Source organism: Cinclus cinclus, chromosome 8 (genome assembly GCF_963662255.1).
Source record: "Cinclus cinclus chromosome 8, bCinCin1.1, whole genome shotgun sequence".
Lineage (NCBI taxonomy): Eukaryota > Metazoa > Chordata > Aves > Passeriformes > Cinclidae > Cinclus > Cinclus cinclus.
In genome coordinates, this window is record NC_085053.1 from 4,187,938 (window position 1) to 4,200,414 (window position 12,477).

The 12,477-nt window shown below is 39.8% G+C and overlaps 1 protein-coding gene across 3 annotated transcripts in view; it reads left to right on the plus strand.

Moving 5' to 3' along the window:
* Positions 1-12,477, plus strand: part of COP1 (COP1 E3 ubiquitin ligase) — a 124,653-nt gene that overhangs the window by 37,462 nt on the left and 74,714 nt on the right. For all 3 annotated transcript variants that reach the window (XM_062497423.1, XM_062497424.1, XM_062497425.1), the window contains exon 11: positions 828-963. In XM_062497423.1, coding sequence (XP_062353407.1) covers positions 828-963 — 136 coding nt within the window. The remainder of the gene's footprint in view (positions 1-827; positions 964-12,477) is intronic.

The window sequence follows — 12,477 nt, forward strand, 5'->3', positions numbered from 1 at the left end:
GCCTTACATTGAGGCTTCAGTGTAAGGTAGGAATTTTTCCTTATTTCCAAAATGCTAAAATTTAAAATGATTTAAATAAAATTATTTTCCTACCAAGAAGAATTTGGACTTCTGAGAATTCAGTGAATGACTTTCAACAATCTACACTGCAATTTACTTTTAACTTTGTAGTAAACCATTCCATTTTCCACAGAATATTTATCATTATTCAAGCTGGCTCAATTTCACCTTGTCTGTTGAAGGTCATAATTTTCACAAAACTTCTAGTACAGGCAGCCTTCTGGTTTCATGCTTGTCTTCCTTCTCCAGCCCTGGAATGATTCTCCCTTAGCTCTGTTGCTTTTGGAATAACAAGAGAAGTATTTTTTACTGAAAGTATTTTGAATGTAATTGATACCAAATGTAGACATACCATAACAAAACAGGGAAAGGAATATACTTTCACCTCTGTTGAAAACTAGTTCTTTGCAGTGTATTTTGATATGCTTAAAAGTTTTCTGTTAATAATCTATATGGTCCATGGGCTCTGAATGTGAGTAAAACAAATGAGCTTACAAAATTGTGTTTGACTTCTAGGCAGATTCTCAGCACAGTAGGTTCATCCAACATTGCAGTGGAGAAACTTCATTTGTGTTCTGAAAAGCTCATAATGCCTTCAAATAATGTTAGAGATGAAAGAGAGCCTGGATTTGACCAAGAGTCCTCCCCAATTAACAAGCATAGGTGTATCACATGGAGACGTATATCTTGATTTTTTTATTTTTTTTTTTTTACTGCTGAGTTCTTACTCTTTTTCTGCCCCCTCCAATGTTTCTGCCTCTTCCTAGATGACAGCAGAACCACCAGCCAGCTGGATGAGTTTCAGGAGTGTCTATCCAAGTTCACGCGCTACAATTCTGTCCGACCGCTGGCAACGCTGTCTTACGCTAGTGACCTCTACAATGGTTCCAGCATTGTATCCAGGTAGGACACACTGTGGTTCTGACATGATCATGTGGATGTGGGCTGCTGAGGCTGAGTTCATAACCTATATTAAGCAAATTATCATTGGTATATATGCCAAAAAATATTTCCCAAAAATAGTTTTGCTAGTGTGTGACTGTGTGTGACGGTTTTGTGACTATCATTAATCTGTGAAGGCATTCAGGTTCCTCAGTAGTGCTTGTTATTCCTGTTGGTGTTGGTCAAAACCATATCCAGCACCTTTGAGCTGCCAGTATCAGCAGTTGTACAAAGCCTACTGTATTCATGTTACAGCTTAGTTGTGTTGTAAGGGATGCAGTTCTAGCATTTTAAAAATCAACCATCTTGTTTGGTAGTTTTAAGAATCTGTGGTGGTTTTCCATTTTGTTGGTAGATCCAGTCACAATGGCAAATATTAAAAAGCTGAGTTGCTTTTAGCTGTGATTGCTTGAAGTCTTGGGCTTTGGAACCTGTTTGTAGAGCTGAACGCTAGCGAGGGGGTGGTTGTGGTAAAGCCAGTGCAACAGTTCTGTTCTTGCCAACAATTCCTCTGTATCCCAGCTGTGCAGGTGGTGATATCCTGTGTACTGCTGCTGAGGCTCATCTGAGCCTCCTGTGGACCAGTTTTGGCAACATAACTGGTGAAATGCTTTTGACTGTCTCTCAACAGAATCAGTTTCTTCTAGTTCAGGTCCATGAACCAGCTCCCATAGGAATCAGGCTATAAGAGAGCACATGAAGAGGATGGGAATTGCCACAGCCTGAAGCTTAAACTGGTTTCTCCCTACCCTGGGGGTTTTGCTTATTTTGGTAGTTTCTTTGGAGCTCCTTGGGGTGGAAAAAATGATAGAACATGTTAACTAGGATACCTTCTCTGTATGGTGTATGTGCAAGACCTGTTTGAGCTTCTTGCAAGCACATTTCACTAATTTAAATGTTTATTCACAGCAGTCTCTTGAGAGAAGTAATATCATCCCTGTTTCATAGATGGGGAGCAGGAACTCCAGAGAGACAGTATGTGAGATTTCAGAAAAAACATTGTGTTGACAAGATACAGATTAAACTTGGGTTTTCTGACTTTTCATCTAGTGCCTTACAAAGGGGCCACGTGGAAAGTGACAGAAGAGCTTGAATAATTGGTGAGGGACCCAAAGAAATTTGTACTATGTGAAGAAATTGGAGGCAGTGTGTAGCACAGAACTCATTTTGTTTAAAGCAGCATTGATTCCTTAACTACTGCAATATGTAGCAGGAATGTATAATGTCCGACTTAACCAGGGGTCAGAGCACAGTAATCAGGAATCTGAGGTATATTTAACCTGCACTGATTGGGTTCACACCAGCTGCAGTGAAATGCAGATGGGAATCTCACTGCAATGTAGACAAACTTTCTCAACTACCAGCTTCAGCATGGATTGGATTTTGCTCCTTTGCCCTTTCTTCTCCTTGACATTCTGCAAGAGCAGCATTTTTCGTGGTATTTGGTGAGAAAATGCTGCAAGGACAGTAAATCACACTCCTGTTTGAAGGTATTCTAATTCTTGGGTGAAATATATGTTTGTAAAGTATGTGTGTTACTGTTACAATGAAGATACAGTGAAGCCTTTGTCCAAGCCAGACCTAGGACTGGTAATTAAATGTATTTTACTGAAAAATACCTTGGTTTCCAGGCTCATGTTCTCCCCTGGTCATGGTTTTTATTTATGAAAGCATTTGAGAAATTTTTAAGGGTTTCAGCATGTGGGCTGAGTAAGACAGTTGAGTTCACATCTGAGCACATCCTTAAATGCTTTGGTAAATTAGCTTTGAATGTGCTGTTGCCATTTTTCTTGTTGGCTTCTGGCTAAACAAACAGTTCCTCTAAAGTCAGAATTTGTTAACTGAGAATTTACACTTAGTATGTGTTGGCCAACACAGTCTGGTATTCACCTTTTTTTCATTTCAATTAGTAGCCTCCAGTTCAGAGAGACTGTGAAACTAAATAAGAGCAGCTTTTAGATATTCACAGATGAGCCAAATGAAGGTACTTAAAAAGTGAAATTATGCTTTTAAAGTGCTGTGAAAAGTTTGATTGTTTATTTGGTCCACTATACTGATCTTTAAATGTTTTCCTGGACATGCAGTAAGAAACAGTGTTGAAATGGTAGAAGGTTAGGTCTTGGTGTTTAGCTTTTGCTGTGGAGATAAATGGGTTTACATACTGAGTTAGTACAAGACTAATACATAAGAGGTCTTAATAAAATTTTTAGGAAGTATTTTAAAGGGATATTTTAAGTATACTTAGGAATAAAAATCGAACTGGTTAAATTAAGTTAAATTCCCTTGCCCTTAAGTTTGCTGGTTTTTTTTGGGGGGGGGGGGGGGGGGGGTTTGGTTGGTTGGTTTTATTCTTCTTTTGGAAGCTGCTGTTACAAATGGACAGAATACAAGAGTGTTGGTTTGATTCTTTTAACCCTACGTGAAGTTCACAGATGACTCCAAAAGATCTGCTGGCTAAACAGCTTTTTTTGGGTTTTTTTTTTAGATATATTACCTTTAGGTTCACGAAGGACAAGGATGTAAATATTCCTTATCTGTAAAACACTGATGTTCAGAAGTGAAATAAAATTTGGTTTGTGCTAACAGGTTGAAAAGTGTAATTAAAGACTGTATAAATAGGCTGAAAAAATCCTGCAACTGGGCAGTAGCAATACCCTCCTGAGAGCCTTGTGGTAAGAATGTTTATGGATGTCTGGACTTATTGTGGACTAACCAAGTGCTGTAAACATATGTATGTTGTTTTAGTATAAAAATTCTGATTCAGTGTTTAGGAACGTTCCAGTTACCTTCTGGAATGAGGAGGCAAACCAGGAAAATGTCAACCCTTGTTTCTTTTTCATTTATTCTCTTCGAGAACAACAGATTATCAGGAAGAATGTTCAGGGAAAGCACATTTGAGGCTTTGCTATTGCAGATTACTCAGTTTTGCTGTAACATCAAGGGGACTTCAGCATGCTTGCAGTGTGGATGTGCAAGTATCTCAATATGCTAAATGGCTTTTTAATACACTCATTTCTCCCAAGTACAAAGTATTTACGGTTTTCACAAATATATTAAACTTTGTTAGAATTGAGCCAAGGAATAAATTTTCCATTTAATTATGCCCCCAGACAGAGCAGTTGTCAGAGCTTAACTTTGCATTTACTGCCAGGGCCAGCAGAGAGAAGGAAAGTCTTTCTTTTAAAGATGAGTCTGTAAACTGCTGCGTTGGCATTACAATGATTTGTGGAGAAAATTGCTTTACCACTGTCAGAGGTGCTCAGAGAATACTGTGGCAGACTTTAATATTTGAGAAAAAGAACAGGAAAATCCCAGAAATCTACTACAAAGAGATGCCTCTCTGAAACCTGGGTATCAGAAAGCTTGTTCTCCCTGCTCCATGATTCCCAGCTCTGGGAATGTGAGTAGGCTCTAAAGTTTGGGGGCTTTGTGTGGGTTTTTATCATTGACTCAGACTTCAAATTCTTCTAGATTAGTTTACTATTTCTCTGAAAGATCTTAGTGGCATTTAAAAGCTGTCACTAACTGTGTCTAAAGGCTCAGTGATTTACAGAGAAGGAAATAAACAACTTGTGGTTTTGGCTGCAGAAGCCTTGATCAGCTCAACTGTTGAATCATGAGCCACTGTTCAAAAACTGGATCTTACCTTTGGTGTCCATTATATTTTTTTTGATGCTTACTCATTTTTCCAATGCTCCTAAATAATGAATAAGATGGGAAGAGGTATCTCTTGGCATCCAAACAGTATGATTAAGTCTGTTTCAAGATTGCATTTTTTTGTTCACCCTTTCAGTATGACGTGAAATCCTTTCTTCAAAGGTGAGTTTAAAAGAAAAGAATGCATTGAGTTTTTCATGTGTTCATTGAACTGTTTAATATTTGTCTGTTCCCCTTTTTCCTTTGGACTACAATTACTTGTCCATATAAATTCTCAGATCCAGACTTTAACAAGAAACCTTTTAGATGCCATTTTATTGTGACCAGTGATGCTTCTTTATCTCAGAGGTAAAGATAAATGAATGAAATGGAAGTAGGTTTATCCTTTACAGGATTATGTTTGAGTGCAGTAGATCCTGCTCCTTGAAAAATGAGGAAGGCTGGATTTTACTTAGTCTGTTAAATAAGCCATTTTTAAATGGACTCTTATTTACAAGTGGCAGCTCAAAACTGTGGATGAATCTGTCTTATTTGAGCTGTTCCCAAAAGTAGAAGGGAGAGAGAAATACTTGGATAAGGAGACTTAAATTGCAGAATTACCAGGGAAATTTGAAGTACAATTCCCTGAACCTACTTTAAGTTTTTGCTTTTCCTGTGGTTCTCTTACTTTCCTTCGTATGAAGTTCTAGCCTGTAGATCAGACATTGTCTGGGCCTGAAATGGGAGTTTTGTTTAATTAGAGCTGAGTGAAGTACAGAGCCTTTCCCTTACTTTCCTGTCTTTCTCTGAAGAGCTGAACTATTTCCTAATACACGATTGTGGTCTGAGTCCCTTGAGCAGGACTAATGTCCCTAAATGTGACTTGTACTCAGCAAAAAGGGTTATACAGGGGTCAGTTGATCTTTGAATTCAGATTTCAGGGAGACTGCCCTGGAATGCAGCCCTCCAAGTCCCCAAGATGAGCTGCTGGTACAAAGGGGGACTGACACCAGAAAAGAGTTTATTTGCTTTTATTTCCAATCTTGACCTGAAAAGTAAACCTTCTGATGACCATAGTGGTGCTGCAGAGAGAAATTCGTTCTTTTATCAACATAAGAGCTAAAACTTAAATAACTTGAAATCAAGAGGTTAATGAATAGAAGTGGCGTGGCTGCCAGTGGGACCTAATTTTTCTCCTACTAATTTCAGATGATTTGCTAGTAGGAAGATGTTTTCCCCATTAAGCTCTCTTAGTACTTGAAACCTGTCTTCATCTGCAGACAATTAGATGAGAATTTTTAGTTGAAATTCAACTTCATGAATTTTCATAAGTGATGTGTTAAAAGTATTGAGCGGTCTTTTGACAAATCTGGGAATTGAAAACGTTTCAAATAGTGATTTTTTTTCTAGAGGTTTTTAAATTTTTTGTTTCAATATCTTGAAGGATCTATATACAGTTTATGCAAGGAGTTTCCATATCTTGCCACGTAGCAGTCACTGCCTGCAGCATGGGGTAATCCAGTTTTGGAGTAGGCTTCTCAAATGGGTGGTGCAAGTTCCATCCTCAGAGTTATTCAAGAACAGGCTGGAGAAAGCCCTGAGTAACCTGGTCAGAGCTGCCCCTGCTCTGACCAGGATATTGGACTAGAGACCTCAGCATCTTAGGGGTTATACTTGTGATAAAGCTACATGATCAGAGTATTAGAAATTTTACATTTTACCCTCACTTTCTCCTGAGCATTTTCCTCTGGCCTTAGGTTTCAAGAAGGAGTTTAAGGAGGAATTCTGTATGTGGCTGTAACGTGTGTTAACATGTAGGGGGTATTTCACTTCCTACAAATTTTATGATCACTGCTTACAATTTCAACAAGATTGTGTTCATTACATTTAAGACTGCTTCTCTTTTGAAGAGAAGTTTTATGAAAGTGCAGGAACTCACAATGGATGCTGTAGTGTCAGAAATGTACTTTGAGAGATGAGTATTCAGGTAGGAAGATGGTACCGATGCCTTTTTTCAACCTAGAAATGAAACCAACACGTGTTCAAGATAATACTAATATAGGTGGCAATATAAAAGTGGATCTTTATTTTGAGGCCTCCAGGGGCAGTCCACAAAAGCCTGTGCACACAGGGTGAATACAGTTTTTATAAATTTAGCAAATTAGCATAACTGCCAAAAAAACAAATTTGGAGGACAAGTGGTGATGCAGTTCCTCCCCAGGTCAAGCCCTGTCTCTGGAGCCCTACCACCTTGATCCTAGCTGTACTTTGTTTATGAAAATGTATCTTGAAGAGTTGTTCTTAAACTTGGTAGCCAGGAAGAACCAAGATAGCATACGGGCCATGAATTTGTTTTGTCTTTCTGCCTATGGAAAGGGCATGGAAAATTACTGGGAAAACTAGCCACTAATACAGTAGGCTCCAGAGCTACAAATATATGTGCAAAGAGTACAGAGGAAAAAGAATATAGGAAAAAAAGCAGAAACAAAAATGGTATCATTACCATGCAGAAATTGCCTTGCATCATTTTATCTACCCCTCTTGATTGCTGAGGATGAAAATCTTTTCAGTGTTTTTTTTTTTTTTTTTTCACTGAGGCTCGAGGTAGCTGCCCTTCCATTCCTCATGATGTTAATGTGCTAATGGGGTCATCAGGCAGCAGTGATGTGTCTTGGCCTCAAGAATTGGACAGGCAAGCCACAAAAGCTGTGGTCCAGCATCTTATGCACACAATTTGCATTCCAATAGTGTTTGTAAAAGTCAAAGATGGATTTTATTTAATCCCCCCCAATTTTGTAGCTTTCATTCAGCGCTGAGTGTTGTTACAGTGAACTCTTGTTTCTGCTTAAAGACACAAACCTGCTATTGATTTTCTAGCCATATTTATTGTAAATTCCTCAATTTTAAAAGAGCTAATGATCTGAAAAGCACCAGTGTGCCTTTGGATTTTTTGTTTGTTCCTGGCCAACTAGAGATATTAGCCTGTTAAATGATAGGCAGTTGAAACAATATAATACGGTATTGTGTTAAAGCATGGAAAGATGTGTGGTGTGAGCTTAAACAATTCTGAGAATAAACCTTACAAGCAGCTCAGCATGGAGAAGAGTCTTGAGCTCATGATTAATATATCATTGTTTGCATTAATAAATACAGTTTTCAAATTATGTTTGGGATTTATGTGCTCTATAGTTGTTTCATAGCATAAGGTAATAAATAACATAGAATAAGCTATGAAGGGATGCTTGTTTTCACAGGATTATATACAAGTGTGTGTATGAATTTGTGCAAATGAAGTCAGAACAACTTCTCTGTGAGACTATGGAATTTAGGGTATGCATTAACCATTCTTTAGAAAAAGTAAAGAAGGATAGAGTTCAAAATAACGCTGAAATAAGATTCAAAATGCCATCAAAACAAATCTCGTTAAACAGTTTTGTTAGCTGGATGAAAAATGCTTCAAATGATGCTTTAACCTTGTTCTGTCATTACCAGGCAGTAGTATGATTGCAGCTAATTGCCCAAGCCCATTCTCTGGCTGCTTGGAAAAGGCTCATCTGTGGTGTATGGACTTGATGTTTAGGAAGGCTGGTGCCCTGACTCATGGTGCCTGCTTGAGCTGAGTTGTCTCAAGAGTTTACTGTCTCCAGCTGTCCCTCCTGATTTTCTGCAGTGTGTCTGGCAGAAGAACTGATGGCAGTGTCAAGAAAATGCAGGCTTGAGTTACTGGAGTGCTAGGCTTGGGGTGGTGATTTGTCCTGTGAAATGGGACCTCTTGATAGCATGGTCAGCTGGAGACAAACATCCTCAGCTGCTGCTGCCAAATCATGGAGGAAGCATGAACTAGACCCTACAGACAGATGGCACTGTGTAAAGTCCCAGTATTGATGGAGATCTTTCAGATCTATTTGTTCCCCTGCCTCATCAGCTGTGTCAACTGTTGCTGTGCTCAGTTTTGAAGAAACAAAGTCCTTGTTGGTGTAGTAACAAAAGGATGGCTTGGAAACAAGCTTTTGAGTGACTTTATATCTAGAAGGCACTTCAGTATCTGCCACAACTGAGTTCCTTCCTACTTAATGGTGTAATCCTGATAAGGTGGTGCTGTTGTTCAGACCACAGATTGTTGTGGAGCAGGGTTTCCTCTCTAAAACCTCAGCTTGGGTAGAGGCTATGTTGTGTTCCACCTGAACATGAAAAGCTTCTTTCCTGTGCAGTGCCAATGCACTGGGACAGAGTGCCCAGAGAGGGTGTGGAGTCTCCCTTACTGAGGTATTCCAGAACCACCTGGATGCAAGCCTGTGCTGTGTGCTCTGGGAGCAGAGAGGTGGGACCAGATGACCCACTGTGGTGGCTTCCAGATTTATCCGTTCAGTGATTTTGTACTGGAAATACTTCCCAAACTTGAAGGCAGATGAGAATGTTTGCATAGTTGTAACCTCTTCCAGCTTAGTATTTGAAAGTATTGACTCTGTGCTGTGGCTGCTGTCAGAGCTGCTCATAACCCACTGTGTATCAGCCCAGCTGGGTGACATGGTACCTTCTGGGTTTCAAATATAGGTATAGGTTACCCAAAATACTGCAGCAGGCAGACTGATCATTTGGCTTGAATTTTAAATAGTGTCATAAGGAACACTGCATTTAACCGTTGGCATTTTTAGTTAAATTTTTCCTGCTCCAGGAAATTATTTTAAATGGTGTTTGTGGAAAAACTGCATCTAATCCTCATTAAGTTGCATGACAGTCTTTTGCAGCAGCTTTGGCTCATTGTACTTCTGTGGACCTGGCATAGAAACCCTGGGATTGTCGTCATCTTCTCTTCAGCATGCAGAAGAGCATCACCCAGCAGTAACATAGCTTTTTATCAATACGCTGTGTATTTGGTTGCTAGCAGAATTCAGCAGTTCCCTATAGGTTTTCTCATCATTAGTGCTAATTAAGCCAAGTTCCCCTGAATACGTGTATGGAAAAAAAAAAAACCTTACGCAGCAGAAGAGGATGTCTCTAGCTATAGTTTTATAGCCAAGACTGGGAGTTTGCTATGGCTTTCTGGGATATTTTGGGTTGCATTTAGAGGAGATTAGGTTCATGGTAACCTCTTTGCAAAGTAGAGAGGAGCATGGTTCTGAGAACTGAGCTGTTGCAGGGAGCCCAATTAATCTCACAACATTAGTATGTGCTGTCATTGGGTTTGAAAAAGAAACTACTCCATTTTATCTGGAGCATGAAAGTAACTCTGTTGGGTTTGATTTCTGAGCTGTGAGATGGATCTAAGACCACCAAATCTCCTCAATTCAGGTTTAATATTCCCCTTTAAAAATAAGCTCTTTATGGAACAGAAGTATTATGGAGTGGTCTCTGTTAGAACTGACGGCATTTCATTACACTTAAAAGGATTTTTATAAGCAAGAAGTGGGCCTGGAACTAGGGCTAATTACATTACTTTGTTAATGTGGTACCTTTTTATGCCTTTCTTCAAGCAGAGTAGAACAGCCCTTCAGGCTACTGTGCCTTAGAGAGGTCCTGAAAGTATGACTGCAGCATGGCTGGTGCAATGATTGCTTTCCAAGGGAACCTGGAGCTGAACTGTCCTTCTCTGTGAAGTGCAGGCTTTGATGGGCTAGTGCGACACCCTTCCCAGTCTGTTTCCCAGATGGTGGGGGAAGTTAATTAACACAGGGAGCTGAATTTCTAGTCTTTTCTTTTGTGCTTCAAATGGAGGTTTGATTTGGGATAGCGAATACTCATCAGATGTTTGGAGCCTGGAGGTGGAGAGGGGGTGGGAAGGGTGTCCTGGCTACATTCAGTAACTGCTGGTGCCACTGGAGCTGGGATATTCCAAACAGCTCCAAAGAATGGGATCAGCCTGAAACAGCTTGGGGTCCTCTGTCCCACGGTTTTTATTAGACATCCATTAGACTTGAATCTGATCTACTGAGAGTAGCCAAGATGACTTCACCTTGATGACAGGACAAATCTGGCAAATTTCTGGTGATCTGGAGGATACATCTAACCTAAGGTAATGTGGTTCTTGGGGATAAGTGTTTGTTCTCTTAGAGAATTTAACTTATCTATGCAAATAACAGTTTACAGAGAATTGAGGTTTAAGTGTTCCTTTCTGACTAGAGACTGCAACAACTTTTCTGGGATCATGACATGCTTGCTCAGTTTATATTTTAGAAAACATTTGGCAGCCTGGGAGTTTGAATCAAGAAATATGTTTTGCAGTGGCAGTCTGTCCTTGTCCCTATAGCACAGATTAAGGACTCAGAAATAAAGGCAAGAATAAGAAATAAGTAAGTGACCTTACTTAAGTGGTGCTCCAGAGTAAGGAGTAACTAATGGAACTGCTGCTTTATTAAAGAGAAAAACCTCAGTGTCTTTTTGTTTCAGCCACTCACAACTTTAGCAAAACAGGCTTTTGACACTGAAACTTCATATACTTTGTCTCAGTAGCTTCTGGTTTTATGTGTGACAAAATGTATTCTTTGAGCTGATACAACACAAAATCTGAGTTCTTTACTGCATCATTGCTTTGTTTTTAAAAACCACATATTAATATGTGTTGGGAGTTGGTTTTTCCCTTTTCTCTCATTTGTTCTCTCTGCCTTTCTTAGCAAATACCTGTCTTTCAAACCAGGATAGTATGCTAGTGCATACTTAGTGACACTAATTACTTGGCTTAATTACTTAAAATATCAGTCTGTTGTAAAACGTCTCTCAGGTGTGTGATATTAATACCAGTTTCTGTATTGGTCTCAGGTGCTTAATAGTCTGCACTGGTGCCCATGGTGTTGGATTGTAACCTGAATTTCTAATCTTTGTCTTTGATGCCTCAAAATGAGCATTGGAAAGACATAGCCAGGCTTGGGATTGTTAGAAGTGACAGGATACCCCTTGGAGACCATGGAGTGGGAAGCACAGAGTAAGAAAGAAAGACTTGAAGGAAATTTAAGTGAAGGACAAAAGCTGCTGCTGGCATCGCTCATTCTTTTCACCAGTGAGGTCCTGACAATATATCCATGTTGCCATTAAATATGGGACTCCACAGCAAGATAAGAGTTGATGTTAGAGATGCAGGAATAGAAACAGCAGTAGGCTTCAGAGAAACAGAATTGAAAGGCTTTGGTATATCCAGAGAGGAAAATATGTCTGTGTGTGTGTCTGTATATATCTATACAGGTCCATGAATCATCTTCTTTGTAGAAATGGCAGCTCCTACAGTCACACATCTTGGTAGCAAGTCAGGATTGAGGCATGTTTTATTACAGTAGCAGTTGTAGACTGTGTGTGGAAAGGGAAGAGGAGCACTTGGCTGAACACCTTTAGCTGTGACTGGTGGTGCAATTAAAGGCAAATGCACTTAGAGGCAGCCCTGCCTTTTCCTATTTTCAAACTGTGGACACATTACATACCTGTTCACATCTGGTATGAACCAGTTGTACATGGATTGCTGTTGTCAGGTTCACACTACTGCTGGTTGCTTCTCTAGGAGTTTCTACCTGAAACATGCGTGTGGTTTTTAGACGTGTACCTTGGAGGGAGGAAACCCTCATTTGCCCCAAATCAAATCTTCTAGCAAGTACCTTCTAGCTGTAGTGTGACTTGTTGAACACCAGTCTTGCTGTTGCCTTGTTCATCGCCCTTATGGTGAGGCAGCTGCTCCATTCCTTTAATCAGTTTAGTTGCCCATCTGTATGCATTCCCTAACTCCAGCGCATCCTCCGGGGATGTGGAGAACAACTGCACACACCAGTAGGATGCAAATGTAGTATGGCTTTACACAATGGCTGAGCTGCTAAATACTCCTTCTTTACTCTTTCCCTGCTGCTCTATCCTCAACAC